Source organism: Pongo pygmaeus, chromosome 2 (genome assembly GCF_028885625.2).
Source record: "Pongo pygmaeus isolate AG05252 chromosome 2, NHGRI_mPonPyg2-v2.0_pri, whole genome shotgun sequence".
NCBI classification, from domain to species: Eukaryota; Metazoa; Chordata; class Mammalia; order Primates; family Hominidae; genus Pongo; species Pongo pygmaeus.
The window spans coordinates 169,166,040-169,186,063 of NC_085930.1; the positions used below are offsets into that span (position 1 = coordinate 169,166,040).

The 20,024-nt window shown below is 41.6% G+C and overlaps 1 protein-coding gene across 1 annotated transcript; it reads left to right on the forward strand.

The window, feature by feature from the left end:
- Nucleotides 1-15,217: 15,217 nt before the first annotated feature.
- Nucleotides 15,218-18,397, forward strand: C2H3orf80 (chromosome 2 C3orf80 homolog). Its single transcript, XM_054483325.2, has one exon. The coding sequence runs from the start codon at nucleotides 15,802-15,804 to the stop codon at nucleotides 16,546-16,548; it is 747 nt and encodes a 248-aa protein (XP_054339300.1). The 5' UTR covers nucleotides 15,218-15,801; the 3' UTR covers nucleotides 16,549-18,397.
- Nucleotides 18,398-20,024: the final 1,627 nt, after the last annotated feature.

Genomic DNA, 20,024 nt, shown 5'->3' on the forward strand with positions numbered 1-20,024 from the left:
GAACTAAACTTCTGTTGTACAAATCCACTGAGATTTTGGAGAGTCTAACTGTTCTGGGAATTAGAATTACCTTAACTAAATAATTCTACAGCCACAGCTCTGAGCCCTCATGTGCCTAGCCTGGGGAAATGCCATCTGTGATGGTCTTTGTTCCTCTCTCCCTCTCTCTCCTCATCCTTAAGCACCCATCTAATCATATCATAATGTCAACTTCTTTCATTTTCATATTAAGTCATCAAGGCCTTTAAGACTGTCACCAATCCAAATATCTTACCCTGTATTTCATAAAACCCACATCTTATGACTATGGAGAGATGCCATCCATCTAAGTTAATCACCTCTTCATACAGAGATGTTTATTAGGCACCTCCACGACTCCTACGCAGTGCCTAGACTTCTTCAGGAGAAGGGTTTCAGAAGGGTCAGTGCCCACAGAGTCCGCAAACCTGCTGCAGGAATTGCATTTGTTTCTCCTGGCATTAAGGGGTTTAGATTCCTTGGGGCCTTCGTTCTGACTGAGGACAGGGGGAGGGAGTTTACCTCCTGCTTGTGCAAAGGGTCTAGGAGACTTGGGAGAGTCTAACTGGTCTTGACTCTGCAGGTCCTAGCTAAAATCCTTTGTAAAAAAGAGGAACTAATTGTCTTGCAAGTGTCCTATGTCCAAGTGCTGTGCTGGTCATTTTGTGTCTTTTTTTAAAATTTAATGTAATGTAATCTTTAAAACTGGAGGAAATGAGGCACAAAGGAAGTGAGTCTTTGACCCAATATCACCCAACAGTAATTGGTACTTTTCTTTCTGATTCCAAAGCCTGTGTTCTTTCTATTAATGGCATACCATGTAGCCTCGCTAAAATCAGCACCCCCTGCTAAAATCAGAAACCACTCTCAGAAACCACTCCAAACTCCATGACTTCTTTTTTAACAAAAGATCCACTGTTTGGTTTAGGCAGAATGTGCCACCTACTAAACTACATATCCCAGATGCCTTGCAACTAGGGATGGGCACATGACTCATCCTAGCCGGTATGGTATAGATAGAATTGTTTAGGTAGAGCTTCTAGGGAAAGCTCCTTAAAGCAATGGTGGACACAGTGAGAATACACTTTTTAAAAAAAAATTGGCATGTACCTTTTTATATTTTGCCTTTCCTTCTTCCTCCTGCCTAGAGCTCAAATGTGATGTCTGGAAAGGGAGTTGATATATTGTAACCATGAGGCAACAAGATGACATCACAGAACCACATACCAGCTCCCTGCTGCCTCCCTCTGGACTTCTTTTACATGAGAAAAAAATAAAAGTTCTTATTTGTTTAAGCCACTATTTCTTCAGGTTTTCTGTTACTTGCAGCCAGACACAATGCTAAGTGTTCTTCCTTTGAACCAGTCCAGTACAGAAGCAGACATTTCCCAGTGGCCAAAGTATATACAAGATCTCCTGACTCCTCCTCAAACCACATTCTCTAGAGTCCCTGAAAAGATGATGACTGTGGGTATGAAGGCTGAGAGTCTATGACCGAATGGGCACCACTTGAAAGGGTCACTTTGCCTGCTGTTTGTACCCCTAAATGGAACTCCAGCACCTTCCCCCTGGAGCTGAATCCCACAACTTCATACCCAGCAGGCAACTGACTATGTATGCAATATGTACACACACTTATGTACACATACTTAAACCTCCTTATAGTGCCATATGTTATTTCTCTTTCAGGTAATGGTCCTTCAGCTTCTCTCCAACTTATTTCAAATAACTAATCAAAATTCTCCAGATACATGTGAAGTTTCCCAGACAAGCCTGACCTAGTTCTAATCATACCAGTCACCCTTGCATGCATTGCACTTTGCATGGCTTCTTGAGCAGTGTCCATCCCATAGGAAACAAAGCTGAACAGCATGAGAAGGTCATTTATGAGATGCATTTGTGATGCCCCCAGGGATTCTCAGAAATAACTGGGAAAAGAATTTGCTCTGGATTACTATGGTTGTGTAGTAAATCACCCCAAAACTTAGAGGCTTTTAAAACAACAAAAATCATTTATTATTTCCCACAGTTCCTATGAGTCAGGGGTTCAAATTGGGGCATAACAAGGCTGGCTTGGCTCTATTCAATGTCTCAGACATTGGCTGAAAGAATCAAAGGCAGGGGGCAGGAATTCTCTAAAAGGTCATTCATTCACAATCAGGTGATTGGTGCTAGTGACTGGGGGGGCCCAGCTGTAGCTGTCAACTGGAACATCCACATGAAGTTTCACCATGTGGCCTGAGCTTCCTCACAACATGGTTCTAAGGGCAGTTGTCCTGAGAGAGAGCCAGGTGGAAGCCATATTGCCTTTTATGACCTAGCCTTGGAAGTCAACTGGAGTCACTTCTGCTACATTCTTTTGGCTCAATGAGAGGGAGCATAAACGCTAGCTCTTTTGAGGCATGTTAAGGATACATTGTAAGAGCATGTGAGATGAGATGTATATGAGATGCCCCTAACTTATACCAGGGGAAGAGAGCAGAGGCAAGAGGCAGGGAAATATGGTTATTGCCAGAGAGCCGGCAAAAATCAAATCACCTACTCAATTTTGTATTTATATGTGTGTTCAGATGCTTGCACCTATTCTATTCTTTAGACCGTAAGATCTGTTATGCATACCTTATATTACAACGACCCACAGTCCTCAGTGTCTTTTCGTGTCCTGACTCCTTCCTTAGGCTTCAGCTGACATTTCCCACGGTCCCCTTCTCCCCTTCCTGCTCTGCTCCTTGCCCTCAGTGTTCCTCAGCTCATAAAATTCAAGATATTTTTGTAACACCTAAATGCTTATGTTACTCCCAATTGATGGTAGTTAATATCAAATGTTGATGGAGCATTATTTGAATATGTCATTTTCTGAGGTTCTTTTATGTATCTAATATTAAAGTGTAAACTTCAAATTATATCTAAAAGTACATATTGACTTACTGTAACTACAAACCCAAGATGCAGTAAACATGTTCAGAAGCGCTTGCCAAAATGGTACTTCTAAGAGCCTATTAAGGAGCTTTAATATTTTATTTTGGATTATGCAGATAAAGTTTATAAACAAGGTTGTTAAAAAATAATGGGGATGAGAAAGCCTTTCTATTTCCTTCTTTATATCTGGGTAGAGGAAATAAAATACATCGCGTCTAAGTCTCCACACTATGGGATGAGGACTGGGGCCATTCCAAACCTGTTCTGCCTGGATTAGTACAGAAGAGGTGGCCCCTACCCACCACAGGACTTCTCAACCATAACCAATCTACCCAGTCACTTTGTAAGCATCATCTCATTAAATTTTACAATGATCCCGAATTATTATCCCAATCTCACAGAGCTAAAAAGTGACACCATTTGGATTTGCACCCTTATCTGTCCAATTCTGATATTCCTGCTCTTTGGCCTACCCCACACACCTTCTATCCTGATGTCACGGTAGAACTCACGCCAGGACCTTGTTAGGCAGGGTCAGCAGCATACTCATCAGGCAGGCAGCTGTCCCCCAGCTTAGCACTGTATGATTTCCTCACTGGGAATAAGGAGATCAGAGTTCATATCCTAGTTCTTCCTGTTTCTGCAACCTTGAACAAGTCACCCTTCTTGAATCTAATTTTCTTCTAAATTCATTAAATAATGTATGGTATTAGTTATCAACTAACTTATTTATAATTTAACTTCAAAATGCTGTAATGGTTTGCCATCTTTCTATTTTTATAAATGTTAGGCTATTGCCTCTGTTCATTATCGTCTTCTGTTTCCACAAACATTTCCTTTTTGTATTTGCTATCATGTTCCAAAAAAAAAAAAAAAACACAATTGTTAAGAGATGAGGTCTCACTGTTGCCCAGGTTGGAGTGCAGTGGTGCAATCTTAGTCTTAGTTCACTGTAGCCTCAAACTCCTGGGCTCAAATGCTCAAATGATCTTCCTGCTTCAGTTTCCCAAGTAGCTGGGACTACAGGCATGCAGCACCATGTCCAGATAAGTTTTTGTTTTTGTTTTCTTAATTTTTATAGAGACAGGGTCTCACTATGTTTCCCAGACTGATCTTGAACTCCTGGGGTCAAGCAATCCTCCTGCCTCAGCCTCCCAAAGTGCTGGGATTACAGGCATGGCGCTACCACAACCAGCCATGTTCCAAAAATTTTATCAGATTTTATTTTTTTCTCAATGTTGCAAAAGATAAATAGAATTAATTCTGCAATTTGCTTAGTAAATTTTTCTATAGTTTAAAATAATAATAGTTTGTGTTTATTGAGCATTTACTATGCACCAAGCACTTTGGATTATCTCATTTAATCCTACAAAAACTTTACAAATTAGATTATACTATTACTCCCATTTTATAGAAGAGGAAACTGAAGCTTGGAGTGATTAGGTGACCTGCCCAAAGTTACAGAGTTAATGGTAGAACTGGCTTTAAACCCAGGGTCTGTCTGACTCCGTGGCTTGAACTCCTAACCACCAGGCATAATTATCTCTACTAACACTTTCCTGATCCATCTTGTTATAACCAACAAGATGACACATATGCAAACATTTGGTAAATTTTAAGTGTGAAACAAATGTTAGCTGTTTTGATTCTGATTAGGATAGGAAAACTGAGCTGGAAGAAGGTATCGACTCTCTGGGAATAAATGTCCACATAAATAGAGGAATCTAGAATTCTGGAGCCAGCCCCACTGTGCTCTCTGGAACCAAAGGCAGGCAGCCAGAATACTTTATTATTAGATGGCTCCACTTAGCAGTATGCATTGTGTTCCACTTTAAGAAAAAGTAAATCTCTGCTAAAATGTCTTTCTGAACTGCTTTAATTATAGATTAGCCTTGTCAATCTTAATAAAATTATGCTTTGTGTTTGAGGATTATATATATATATACATATATATATATGTAAAAGCACTCAAAAGTAATTACTTTCATTTCCCAAGCATGTCATTTAAAAAATTCTTCTATTCACATTTTGAGCTCTTTAACTCTTTTCTCAGACTCATTTCTAATCTGACCCCATCTAAAGCTAAAGCATGGCTCCATGATATTGACAGCTTAAATGTCACATTAGTAACATGGCCATTGATTTTATATTTCTGCCCAGACTAGTAGACTTTAAGCAAAAACAGTGAAGGTCCAGCACTAAAAATGTTTATTTGTTTCCAAATAATCTTCATTTATTATTACAATAAGATTTTTTTTTCAATATTAAGGCATCTTCAAGATTTCTGATTCTAAAGAATGCTTTAATGGTGAACAGCCCTTTCAGATTTTTCTTATGGACTTATTGAAAAAGCGGCACTTGCCAATGTAGGCAAAACCTAGTCTATGGGAAATTAGCCTATACTGGAGAACCCTAGTTCCTTAAAATCTTAACTGGAGTTTCAGTTAGGAAAAAAAAATTGGAGAGGAAAAAAATTGCGGGAATTTGAGGGGAGTGCCTTGGTCATAGTAAGTTGGAAAACTGCTACCTTATATTTCTTTCTTTTAGAGAATCACAATACAGTTATTCTGCAATATCCACAGGGGGATTGGTTCTAGGACCCACATAGATACCAAAATTTGCCGATGCTCAAGTCCTTTATATAAAATGGCATAGTGTTTGCATTTAACCTATGCACATCCTCCTGCATACTTGAAATCATCTCTAGATTACTTATAATACCTAATATAATGTAAATGCCACATGAATAGTCTTTTAAAATTCATATTTTCTTATTTTTGTATCTGTTTTTAATTGGTTTGGGTTTGGGGGTTTTTTCCCAAATATTTTTTTATCAGCAGTCAGTTGAATCAGCAGATGCAGAACTCAGGGATACGTAGGGCCAACTGTTTACCTGAACAAATTAAAGGCTCCGAAAAACCTTTTTTTTGGTTTTTGGTTTTGTTTTTTTTTTTTTGAGATGGAGTCTCTCTGTCGCCCAGGCTGGAATGCAGTGGTGTAATTTCAGCTCACTGCAACCTCTGCCTCCCAGGTTCAAGCAATTCTCCTGCCTCAGCCTCATGAGTAGCTGGGACTACAGGCACGTGTCACCACGCCCAGCTAATTTTTGTATTTTTAGTAGAGACGGAGTTTCGCCATTTTGGTCAGGCTCGTCTCAAACTCCTGACCTCAAGTGATCCACCCTCCTTGGCTTCCCAAAGTGCTGGGATTAAAGGCATGAGCCATGGCTCCCAGCCCCGAAAAATCTTGAAGCAATGAAGCTCACTGGGTATTTCCCAAACTTGCCTGACCACAAAACCACTTTCCCGAATAACAATAACAACTATATTATTTCAGAATATAATTTATTCTGAAATAAAAATGACTAAGGCATGTGACCAAACCACATGGAATTCCCAATACATACCATGATGAAAAATATAACTATCTAAGAATGTTACTTTTTACATTGAGATTACAACCATGCATTGCTTCACAACAGGGATAAGTTCCGAGAAATGTGTCTTTAGGTGATTTCATCATTGTGCAAACATCATAGAGTGTACTTACACAAATCTAGGTCGTATCGCTTACTACACATCTAGGCTATATGGTATAGTTTATTGCTCCTAGGCTACAAACCTATTCAGTATGTTATTGTACTGAATACTGTAGGCAATGCTATTTGTAGAGTACCTAAATTTGAAAATTTGTAGCTATCTAAATACAGAAAAGATACAGTAAAAATACTGTATTATAATCTTATGGAACCACCATCATATATGCAGTCCCTAGCTCTCTGAAAATCATTATGCAGGAAAAGACTGTATATTCCAAAAGGAATTTGGTGACACAGAATAACATATTGATGGAAAACTCAAAACACACTCTAAAAACTCTGCAAATTTAGTGTCATTTATTTCTACTACATCTTATTCCACAAAAAATTGTGCCATAACTTACAACATGAATATAAATGGCAAAATCTAAAGACGGAATCAAACAAAAAATAAATTTTGAATTAGAAAACTAAGGCCATATGGCAGTAGAAACATAAATGTAAAAAAAAAGGAGGGGCCAGCACAGATATTAAAAAAACTTTAAATCTAGTTCTGAGCTCCCTGGCAACCAAAGCAAAGAGGGATTCAAGACCATTTACAAAATTACCATGATGAAAAAGAAGAAAGCTTTAACATGTCTCTAAAGAAAACATGGCTTTTTTGGGCTGAATTTCTAAAAGAAATCATTCAAAAGGGAGAATTTCATAGGAGACATGATGCCTCCCACCATTTTCCACAAATGCAATAATAACTTCATGTGGTTAACTCTTAGAATATTGCCAATGATAAAGCTGAGAGACAAATATCAAATGTTACAAAGTTAATAAGTTTCATTTGCCTTTGGCTCACTCACGAAGACAAGTTACAAATCTAATTAAGTCATGATAACCCTAAGAAAAATTAGCTTTTACTTCACCATTTTCAGAATCAAACTAGCAGGCAAGAAAAGATAATGCACTCTTTGTGATTAAGTAACAATTACAGGTAACACACAGAGCTCACTATATGCCAATGTTCTAAGCACTTTATATGTATTCATTCATTTAATCCGCACAATGGAAGGTAGGTATTATTATACCCTTTATTTCATAGACAAGAAAATGCAGATCCAGTGATTAATTGTCCAAGATCACATGGCTGGTACTAACATCATTTACTGTTACCAGCAGTTAGGGTCACCTTTTCCACATCAATGGTTGGGAGAAATGGGACCAGTCTTAAGCTTTAGAGGGGATTAACACTACTCACCTCAGTCAGTAGGATCAGTGGAATCACGTAATTTGTTATCTTTGCATCCTAGTGCTGGTGAAAGTGGTTCAGGCAAACTGCACCAATCAAGGGTCCAACCAGGAAAACGACCCATTCTGAATTTTTAAACAGAGAGAAATTTCATACAAGAAACTGTTGATGCAGGAAGTGCTAAGAATCTCCCAGAAAATGGTGAGGCAGCCTAGAGACTGGTAATAGTAGGAAGGTGGAAGTGGTCTTATGGGAGCCTGGGGAGGCAGGGGAGTTGACTGACAGCAGCTGGAGCCACAGCAGGCCTCAATAGGAGCCGTGGAGGAGCTGCCAGTGTCCCCACCCTGGCTTCACCCTTTATCTTCCTTCCAATCTCCCACTGACTGAACTCTGCCAGAATTTCACCAACAGGGAAATGCACCCTCCAGGGATCAGCTCTCCTGTGATACAGGGCAGAGCTGTAAAAGGTTGAGAACGAAATCCAAAAGCAAAAACACCCAAGACTGGCTCACACACTAACACTACAAAAGTGGAAATTCCGGCCAGGCGCAATGGCTCACTCCTATAATCCCAGCAATTTGGGAGGCCAAAGTGGGTGGATTGCTTGAGCTCAGGAACAGACCAGCTGGGCAACATGGTGAAACACTGTCTTTACCAAAAACAAAAAAGAAAAAATTAGCAGGATGTGGTGGCACATGCCTATAGTTCTAGCTACTCAGGAGGCTGAGGTGGGAGGGTCGCCTGAGCCCAGGAGGTAGAGGTTGCAGTGAGCAGAGATCACACCATTGTATTCCAGCCTGAGCAACAGAGCGAGACCCTGTCAAAAAAACAAACAAAACAAAAACAAAAACAAAAAAAAAAAGGTAGGCATTCTGTCTTCAAGTAGCTGGAGCATATGGACCTCAGAAGGCAAATCCCATGGTAAATAAAGTCCAGTTCTCTAAATCCCAAGTCACTATAACAAGGGGAAAATCCTCTTTATGCTTGAAAGAATACATAAGTAAAATGATTCATCCAGCAAGTAGCAAAACCATGGAATTGTTACTCAGAAGAGGAGTATATATTGAAAACATAAATAGATTCATAAACTTAGGTAAATTATTTCTACAAAAATGTATTCAGCACCTATTATGTATAAGTTGGTAGAAGCTCCTGGATGATGTGGCTATGGCATTCTGGAATCCTGTAAGCTCTTCACAGGTGTGCTGCATTCATTTTGTCCCTGCTGAGTCCCATACATGTAAGTGATGCCTGTTAGACAGAATGGTGAATGTTGCACGTCTTGTGACTTGAGTTCAGTGAGATAAGTCTTGCTGCGGGAGGTAAGAAGAACATTCTAACAGCAAGTAGGGGCTAAGGAAATGTGCTTACAGAAACATTTGAGGGCATTGTGTTATGAATTTCTAATGGAACACAGGCAGACAGTGAGGCATTGCATCCAAACAACAAAATAGCAATGGGTGGAAGGCAACATAGGTCCAGGTGAACCCTTCAAGAGAGCCTCCCAAAGTCTAGTACTAGTATTCAAAGAGACGGAAAGCCACTGTGCTGCAGAAACACACACACAAAGCCTACCACCATATGCTTATTTCTAAAAGTCCTAAGGCCAAAATGTGTACATAACTACCTGAAATATGAGGTAGTAAATGAGATTTGCAGTCAGGCATGGTGGCTCTTGCCTGTAATCTCAGCACTTTGGGTGGCCAAGGTGGGAGGATCACTTGAGCTCAGGATTTTGAGACCCTCCTGGGCAACATAGTGAGACCACGTCGCTATTAAAATAAAATTTTAAAAATGAGAATTGCCACAAACAGTAGATGGTAGATTTTGGACAGGAGCTGTCATTGGAGTTGTATTTTGCATAGTTTTGACCAACAGAGATGGGAAAAGATAATTCCTGGTGGAGGGCACAGCGAAAGGGAAGGGAGAACATCTCTAAAGCAGGCATCTTAAACAGCCATATCAGGTAGTCACTTATTGAAGCAAAGGGTGCACAAAGGAAGAGAGTAGGAAAGAAAGGTGAAAGTAAAGACTAGGATTATACCCCAAAGGGCCCTTTGAAATTCATAGTTGGATAAATCTACAATGAAAACTGTTAAGCAGAATTTAGATATTTAGGGTATATTCAAAAGTTTTAAGGCAGGTGTCTTGGAAGACGGTTATCCCATTTTATGTAATGTTAGAAGCAGGATGCTGGGTAGATGGACCACAGCCCTGCTGCCCAGGGACTAATGGCAAGCTCAGAGTCAATGCCATTAGCCTGTTGCCCTATAAGTATAAAGTCTGGCCTGGTGAGCAGGAACAGTCATCTCCCGTTCCATCCAGGTTTACAGAAAATATTCAGAAGCAGCTATTGACAAGCAATTTTTCCTTGTAATGAAAGGGAGACAAAGAGTACATTACTAGTTTCAGATTAAAATAATGGAGCATAAAATGTTTCACCTTAAAAAATTATTTCATCTTATGAAATAATTTCATGCTATGTGATTTTTCTGCCAATGCAAGTGGTACAACAGCGTACTAACAGGTATATTCTAACTTGAACAATCTGACCATTTTTAAAAAACATGAGTGAGAAAGAAATTCATTCAGCTGACATAACTGGAATTCTAATTTCAGATCTTCACGGCCTCACTAAATCTTTCTCATAACATTTATGGTTTAGTTTTTATGTCATCAGCAATAATGCGAAAGTTATCAATCTCTTCTACAAGGTTGCCACAAGAAATTAACTGATAATTGTAATAAAGCAAGAATTTAAATATAGAAGTTTAAATTATTGATAAATAATACTGCATTTATTTGTGTTTTAGAACCCAATGTGTCCTTATTTTGCCAAGCATTTCTTATTTTATATTGATGAGCATTAGATAACTTAGTTCATGGGTAAAGATCAATGTAATGAAGGAGGGAAATTCATTTTTTGTTTGCAGAAATGCATACAAAAATAGCTGGCCTCACCTAGACCATTATTAATGGTTTACAAAAGTGGCCACAAAATGGCAGAAATAAAAATTTTATTTCCTCAGAAGAATCTCATATTTGTGGTCCAGAATACAGTCCAGGTTAATTCCCAGCTATTTTCCTTAGAATTGGCCTCATGATGCATCAGGAGTTGTCTAAGGGAAATCAGGTGACTCCCGCCACAGTGATCCCTTTGGCCTGTCCAGCTCAAATCAGTAAGGGAGTGAGATGCCAACCCACTGTTTTTAACTAGATTTAGAGTTATAAGCCCTGGATTCCAGTGTTAGCACCACCACTAATTTGTCCTTTGATTTCGCTGTTTTAGCCTATCTTCATTGGTGAAAAGGGATAATAATAACTTCACCCCATCTCACAGAAATGTAGTAAGGAGGAAAAAAAAAAATCAATGCATGTGGAAGTTCTCTGAAAAGCTAAAAGGCCAAATATAAACATAGATATTATTTTTATAAGGGCCTGGAATTACTCAACCTTTTGTTTCTAACTTCATGCTTGAGAGAAAGCTTTCTACTTCCTTTTGCTCCTAATTTGGACAAAAGATACAAAGCATTCCACTTGGACTTTTCTCCTACTTCAAGCATTTGGCTTGCAGAAGCCTTTTGTCAGCCAGCTACCAACTCATAAAGTTGAAAGGGGAAATCTGAACTCCACTCCAAGTCAGGGCTGTGGAGGTGGAAAGAACAGGAAATGTCACTAGAATTTTCCTGGTCTCCAAGGGGAAACCGGGCAGGACCAAATACAAAGATAAGTACAACCACACAGCCTGTTAGACCGCTGCAGAGAATCAGATTCGGTTTTAAAGTTGGATGGCAGCAGAGGTGGCTTGACTCTACATAAAGCTAATCTAGGAGCAGAGTCAAAATTGTTGGGATAGAAATTATACAAGTTTTGCCTCAATCACAAGAGATGACACATGAGGTGTCTTTCTACCTCGGAGACTCGTGTCCATGATGATTCCTCTGCCCAGAGGACCCCTTTTTTGCTTCCCCTTGTTGTCCTTTTTAAGGAGGTCTTTCTTAGGGACATTTTTCCAGCCAATGCCACTGCCCTAACCCAATCCAGATCATGTCCAGTGCAAAAACTCAGAGCATCCTGCACTCCTCCAGTGTGTGCATTGATCATTGGAATGACCAGTTCATTATTTTGACTGTTTGACTGTTGTTCTTTTCCCCCTCCCCTAATAAGCTCCCTGAGGACAGAGAACCGTTTGATTTCATAGTATCCTCAGAGTGGAGCAGAATGCCTAGCTCAAAGTGGGCCCTCATTAAATATTTATTGAATGAGTGATGAAAGAAATACGATCTGAAAAGAACTCCAAAGCAGATTATCTCAGATCTTACGTCATTTCTAGGGAGGTATATTCATGCAAATATATGCTATTTACAATAAGCCTCTTAATTTACTGTTGCTCAGGGAAGACATGTGCAAGTGGAGGGAAATCATACAATGAGGAGGTTAAGAAATCAATTATAATAATTTAGTAGTAAGGTAGTATTCAGGTGTTGCACATCCTGAATAAGGGGTCCTTAAGGACTAGACAGTTTACAGGGTCCCAACTACCCATGCCTAGACGTTTTGAAGGAGGGACATGAAAAGGGCAGACCCATCACATCTCAGGCTTGAAGGCACAAGCAACAGTCAGCAGACATCAGAGAAAAACTTCCTTCTGGGCCTGTGTCATGTGATAGAACAGAAGGTTGTACGATGGAGCCACTAAGTCTTTCTGAAGCTATCAAGACAGCTCCCAGAGACACAGGTAAAATAGCAGCCAATTTTGCTGTGTTCTGTTTACTTTCTTCTGTTCCAGAAAGTTGAAAAGTATGGCTAATTTGCATTCATATGGTGTGAATGCAAATAAATCAGGAAGAGAAAATGTTCAAAAACTATCATTCAAGTTCTACAGTACGGTAAAGAAGTTTTAAGTTCTTAATCTTTATCATTAAGACTATGCTTTTTGGAAAAAGGTGAGTCCCCTCCCACCACGTGTTGGGTTTTTTTCTCTCACTCTCTTGTTCTCACTTAACACATTTGGTGCAATTTCTTTTTTTAACAAAATGAGGTTTTAATTTTTGCACTGTGGTCATTCTATGAAACATATCATTAAATTCCGTCTTCCCCCCTAAGTGGCTTGAATTTGATTTTCTGGCAGCTCAATCTACCCCATTTATTTGTGTGTTGAATCGAAGAAAAGAATAAGGATGCTGAGTAATGAAGATTGTGTCTTTTCTGGGGCTTTTAAAGCTATAAGGTTTCTATTCTTTCCTTTGAAATATTGTACACAATAAATTACATTGCAAATAGAGATGAATTAAGAGAAACTGAGAGATCAGAGAAGAAATAAAGAGGTGCCAGTTTCTGTAGAGGGTCTTGAATGGATGATACTATATACAATCTATGTTGTTCTTCTACTGTGTCCTACCTAACATTCTGCAAATTCTAACTATTTAAAGGTAGATATAAATGAAACCATTTAAATGCTGCTTAGTAATTTCAAAATAGTAATGAGCAGGGGACTTTCTCTTATGTGTCATCAGCCATATAACCCCCTTTACTTTTGCCACTGCTCCTGCTACTACTGGAAGAAATCCCAAAAACTCAGATAATCAAAACCCAAAGACGGTTTATATTTTTTCTATTTCATATTCAAAGCCTATCTCAAGCTATGAACTGCCTTCATTCCTGAAATTGTTTGAAATTCATTAATTTTATTTTACCTTTGGGAGAGTAAGAACAAGTCATGATAGAAGAAGAAACTGCCATTTGTTGCCTTCTGTGCAATCTTTTAATCCATTTAGTTGAAGCTGGGAGTGCAGACCTGGGTTTACTCCATGCTGGGGAGGAGTCAGTATTTTTCTGTTACAATGAGCATCTAGCAGAGTTCCCTAAACATAGAAAATGTTCAACGTAAATTTAGCAAAAGAATGGGTGAATGAAAGAATACAATTTTCTGGCCAGGTGTGGTGGCTCACGCCTGTAATCCTAGCACTTTAGGAGGCCGAGGCGAACGGATCACTTGAGGTCAGGAGTTCAAAAAGCAGCCCAGCCAACATGGCGAAACCCCATCTCTACTAAAAATACAAAAATTAGCCAGGTGTAGTGGTGCATGCCTGTAATCCCAGCTACTCAGGAGGCTGAGGCAGGAGGATCACTTGAACCCAGGAGGCAGAGGTTGCAGTGAGCCAAGACTGTGCCACCGCACTCAAGCCCAAGTGACAGAGTGAGACTCTGTCCAAAAAAAAAAAAAAAAAAAAAAAAATTCACTGTATTAAAATGAATCATTTTCATTCCATGATTTTACTACAATTTGAAATCCATTGTCAATCAGGCTTTGCAAAATAGGTAATATGCCTCCCTATAAAGAGATCATAACAAAGAAATGTGGCTTTTGAAGAGCTTGGGAAAAAAGGGACCTGTGCTCAAGTAAGCGTTACATATCATATCTTGTCTGAGTAACACTTAGAAGCTTCTCTGTGAGTAGAAAGAATCATTTTAGAGTGTGAGGCAAAGTAAGGTGTTCACAGCAACAGATATGTTTAAAATGTTTCATTTAGGCTGAGCAATGTCCTGTCTCAATCAAATCACCATTGCCAACCTTCTTGTTCCATCAACACTTTGTTACAGAGATATACGATGACTTACTCAGGGAGAAATCTTTGCTTTTCTCTGATCCTCGGTTGAATCTTGTCTGCATATTGTTCCTTTGCTTTTACTGTTTTTCTCTCTGTGACGGTGGAATTTTCCCTTTGGTTTCTCTTCAAGGGGTCCTCGTGTTTAAGGGGTGAGGGAATGATTGTCTACTTCAGTCTGCCTTAATAAAAGTGGCAAGCTCTTGGCTTCCCCGTGGTGTGGCTCTATCCACCACGGGGGTAGAGCTTAACTACACCATGTAGATGTGCCTGCCAGTCAGGGACCGCGGTAACTGTCGCCCCTTACGTGTGCTGTGTGCGCTAACGGGCTTCCCCAGAGAATGGTGACAACCAAGGCAAGGTAAACCCTGTTCCATGTTAAGTGGGAGCGCAGATTTCCTTTAAAGTCAAACTTTGCGAACAAGAATAATCTTGAAAAAGACCTTTTAGGCGCAAATCAATGCTCAAGAACATTGCCAATCACTTGCAACCTCCTTAGACATTTCACGGACGTGTTATTTATGCTCAAGGAGGAGTCTCCTTTCATCCCGGCAACCCAAATCTTTGCTCTGTGTTTCGGACTCAGTGGGGGCTTGTCGGATGAGCCACTGGGAAAATATGTGTCCCCGCACTTCTCCTTAATCAACTAAGGTCACCTTGACAGAGCGCTTCCCTGTCCCTCTGGGGCTACCTCTGTGGTACCCTGACCTGTCCCTCTACGAGAAATTCTCTACCTGTTCTGGAGGTTTCCTGGGAATCCCGGGTTCCTAGCTCCCTGGACCTGCCTGCAAGCAGAAATATCCGCCGGTCCCCAACCCCCACCCCCAAACTCTGGGACAGCAGTGGGTACTGCACTAGCCATTAATGGCCATCATCTATTTTTAATCGGAAGATCACAAGAAAGATGGTAAGCGAATCCCAGTCGCAAGTCAATTTAAATAACATTCCTGGGGAAATCCAATCACTTAAAACGGAGACACCTACGCGAGCGAGAGCCCCCGCCCGTCTGGCAGGCCTAAGAGCCAAGGCTGAATTAATCAAGATCAAGGGGCTCGCGGGCTGAGAGCAGAGCGTTAACCCTTCCAGTCCCAGAGAGCGACAAGGCGGAGGAGGAAAAACGCGGCCGGCCGGGGCCAAGATGCCCACGGCAGCCTCGCGCGGGCTGCCTCTGCCATTTAGGGAGGCTCCGGACGCCTTGCACCCGGCCCGGGCGGTTGGGCGCGAGAGGTTAAGGTCAGAAGCTCAGGAAGCTGCTTGGGCTGCGAGTAGCAGCCGCCTCCCGCAGCCTCCGCGCGCCGCGGGCTCCTCCTCCCGCCCAAGCGTGGCCAAGTGAGGACTGCTCCGGCCGCAGGTAGCTGAGGCGCGGGAGGCGGCGCGCGCGGGACCCGAGCGGAGCGCCTGGGAGGGGCCGACGGACGCGCGGGCGGACGGACTCCCCAGCCTCCCGTCCCGGACGTTAGCCGAGGTCTGCGCGGGCCATGTGGGGACCCGGGGTCACTGCTGAGGGCCTGTCGGTGGCTCCGGCGCCGCCGCCTCTGCTGCCGCTGCTGCTACTGCTGGCGCTGGCGCTGGTGGCGCCCTCGCGGGGCGGCGGGGGCTGCGCTGAGCTGGCGTGCGGCGAGCGGGAGCGCTGCTGCGACGCGACCAACGCCACGGCGGTGCGCTGCTGCAAGCTCCCGCTGCACGCCTTCCTGGACAACGTGGGCTGGTTCGTCCGCAAGCTCTCCGGGCTGCTCATCCTGCTGGTGCTCTTCGCCATCGGCTATTTCCTGCAGCGCATCATCTGCCCCAGTCCACGCAGGTACCCGCGCGGCCAGGCGCGCCCGGGACAGCGGCCCGGGCCTCCGGGGGGCGCCGGACCGCTGGGGGGCGCGGGGCCGCCCGACGACGACGACGACGACTCGCCCGCTCTGCTGCGCGACGAGGCAGCAGCCGGCTCTCAGGACTCACTGCTGGACAGTGGCGGCGGCTGCCGGGGCCGGGGAGGCGGCGGGCGCCCGGACCCCTCCTGCGCCTCAGAGCACGAGATGCGTGTAGTGTCGCCGGTCTTCCTGCAGCTGCCCAGCTACGAGGAGGTCAAGTATCTGCCCACCTACGAGGAGTCCATGCGGCTGCAGCAGCTCAGCCCCGGGGAGGTCGTGCTGCCAGTGTCGGTGCTCGGCCGCCCTCGAGGCGGGGTCGCCGCGGAGCCCGACGGCGGCGAGGGCCGCTACCCCCTTATCTGAGCGCTCGGGGATCAGCGGCTGGTGCAGGGCTGGGGGCTGCGGGTGGCAAGCAACGGCCGGGGTGCCGCCGCCAACTGCCTCAGACCTTATCTGGCACCCTGGCCTAACTGCCCGGCACCCCGCGACTGGGTTGGGGTCACTCGTCTCCCTCGCGTTCTCCCGGGATCTTATGTTTCTCTGCGTTTCATTCCGTTCAAAGAAACGTGGGGCACGCGCGGCGGGTGCGGCTGCAGCAGGCGACCCTCCAGCGCACCTTCGAAGGACGTCCCTGCCCTCTGCCTTGCCTCGTATTGTGGTTCACTAGTAAGTGCCTGCTTCCCGAGTCAAAGAGAACACGTGAGCCCTTTGGTGCGTCGAGAGAAGGGCGGTCTTCTTTAGGGCTGAGGAGAAAGGACCGCAGTTCCACTCCTTTCCCTACCTGCCGCCTGGACAGGTCTCCCAGGGTGCGCAGAGGGCGAGGAGCCGTTGAGGACCAGCCGCGACCGGGGACTGCTGCACGTGGGTGTGGGAGAGCGCCACTTGGTTTTGATGAAATCGCTGCCATGCGGCAGACCCCCAAAAATCCCTCAGTGTCTTCCTGATCGAGCAAATAGTCACAGCTGGTGTTTCACAATTAGGTGGAGTGCGGGGAGTGGGCTAGGGGGGACACCTGTGATACAAGGTTAGCTGCTGTACCTACTCAGGGAACAGCAACCATGTATATCCATTCGGCTGGACTTTTGATTGTTCAATAACTGAGAAGGTATTTATATTTATTTGTCTTTTATTCTAATATTTTTACCATGCATTGAACGCAACAGGAGGGTATTTCAGCAAATTCACGACAAGGTAATCGTCTTATCACTTTTTGTAGGCCATTAATGGTCAGGAAATTGCCCATGCTCTGTCATTATTGTTTAATAGTTCATTAAATTATTTCATAAAAAAACAGGTATGGTCAAAGGAGGAAGCATATGTGACATAAAAAACATGAAGGATATCTTATTTTCACTATTTGAGAAGAATATATTTTATTTTTAGTACTGTGGCATAATATATAACTTTTTATAATAATAACTGTATGCATTATGTAGTATAGCTCTTAATTGTATCACTCATCACATAGTTATATGTAAAAATAATTGACAGTATATGCCATACCATGAAGCATATGATGTTGTGCACTTTCTCCTCCATTTTTCATTTGGAATACATTCCACAACATGATCCAAAACATAAGAACTTATGACTTGTAACTTTTGTTTAAAGCCATTAATTGTGCAGTAATGTGCTACAGAAGGATTCAATCAGCTTCTCTTAAGAAACAAGTGTCATTGTATCAGTTTCCTGTTCTGTGACACGCCCTTTAAAAGTAAAAGATAATATAGCATATTTTAATACATTGTGTGTAATGTACATATGCATATTGTCTGTGTACTGTATACACATTGTTTATAATATTGTTATTACAGTTTGTCATTCACCTGAAAGGAGAAGGAAAAATACAAAAGGCTTCTCTGCTTGGGAAAAGGTGAGTGTTGTTATATCAAGAACGATTACACACATGGATCTCATACATGTTTTTAAAACATTGTTCTTCTGATTGAAGAAGTCTGACACTCCTGAAAAAATCTCTAAATATCTGACTTGTATTGAAGAAAATTATTTGATTAAATTTTTAAAGGCTGGTTGAAAAAGTCTGACAGTTCTGAGAATTTTTTAAATGTCTGAATTGTAATAAAAGAAAATGGTTTACTTTAAACTTCTAAAAACTAATGACCTTGTGACTAAAGAAAAATCATTTGAAGTGTATTAAAAAATAGCAAAACATTAAAATCTTTTCTCTGTGCAAATTTTATCAGATGTGTGGCTATATGGTAGTGTATCAAAATATGAAATATGTCTATTTGTCATTTAAAGCAATTTGAGCTGTGAATTGACAAAAGTACCAGGAGTTGAGGCTATATCAGTTGAGAATGGTACAAAATTTAATTACATTATATAGATAATCACATATTAATGTTACTCAGATACCGTATATTTTTGTTATATGTGGCTATCAATACTACTCACCATTCAAACTGGAAAGTTGCCATATTTTTAAAAATAACTTATTATTTGAGGTTACACTGTTTTACACATTTCACAAATGTTACCTGTATCTGAAACATCAACCTAAATATCCAAATACCTGTGCCAGTATATGAAGCAGTCTACATGTTGTTACCATAACATCTTAAAGAAATTCAACAAAATCCTATGAAAAATACTTACAATATGGATCAAGTATATTTCTCTTTTATCAACTATGGAACATTTCTCTCCCTAAAATCTAGAATGTCTATAAAGTGGTAATTACACTTGATACCAATCACACAATGAGGTGCTACTGAATTTTAAAATGATAAGTTTTCACCTGTTTTTTATCTGCCCAACCCACAAGCTTTTATTCACATCCCTCAGTTCAATAGAAATGAGTTTGACTCTACTGTGGGTTTTTTTTTCTTGCAATCCATTGATTTACCAAGGACAATTTTGTTCAGGCATAATTTTGTGGAAAAATTCTTTAAAACAGTATTTTATTAATAAATGAGCATGTCTCATGGTAATATATACACATACAACAGACCATATTAACACACACAAAACCTGTGTGTTTGTAACGCTGGATTGCCTGGATAGAAACATTTTTAAAGCAGTAAAGGCAGTATCTGGGTGTTAAGTTTTATAGATTTCACTTGGAAATTATTATATAGACAGGCCCTATTATAATTGCATGTGTTTATTAATATAGAAAATAGTTATCCTGTTACCTGAAAAAAACTCACAAAGAAATGATTTTACTTCTTTTGAATATTCTGTAGTAAAAGTGGAGGATAGAACATTGTGTTCTTTATATGTAGAATAACACACTATTAACTTATGGCATGACATATTAATGGAATTAATATGGAACATTAATTTTACGGTATATATATCTTCTTCTTTTTTTTTTTTTTTTGAGAAAAGATCTCACTTTGTTGCCCAGGCTGAAGTGCAGTGGCATGATCACCGCTCACTGCAGCCTTGACCTTCTGGGCTCAAGGGATCCTCCTGCCTCAGCCTCCTGTGTGGCTGGGACTACAGGTGCACACCACCACACCCAGCTAATTTTTGTATTTTTTTGTAGAGATGGGGTTTCGCCATGTTGCCCAGGCTGGTCTCATTCTCCTGGGCTCAAGTGATCTGCCTCCCTTGGCCTCCCAAAGCTCTGGGATTATAGGCATGAGCCATCATGCCCAGCCTTTGGTATATATATCTTAACTAAACCCACCTGGGCGTGCAGTGTTTTCCAGTACCAAGTGAGCTTTTGCTCCTGGTTTTCAGTTATCAGAGTAATTCGAATACTAAAACATTTTAAGCACATTTTATTTTCACTGACTTCTCATGAGTAGGGAAATAATGGTCCTGCATATTGTAATCCATCTGGAATGCAAAAAACATGATTGATTTTCTAA

Excerpts from the sequence above, each read along its gene's own strand:
- C2H3orf80 (XM_054483325.2), top strand. The coding sequence starts at position 15,802 with ATGTGGGGACCCGGGGTCACTGCTGAGGGCCTGTCGGTGGCTCCGGCG.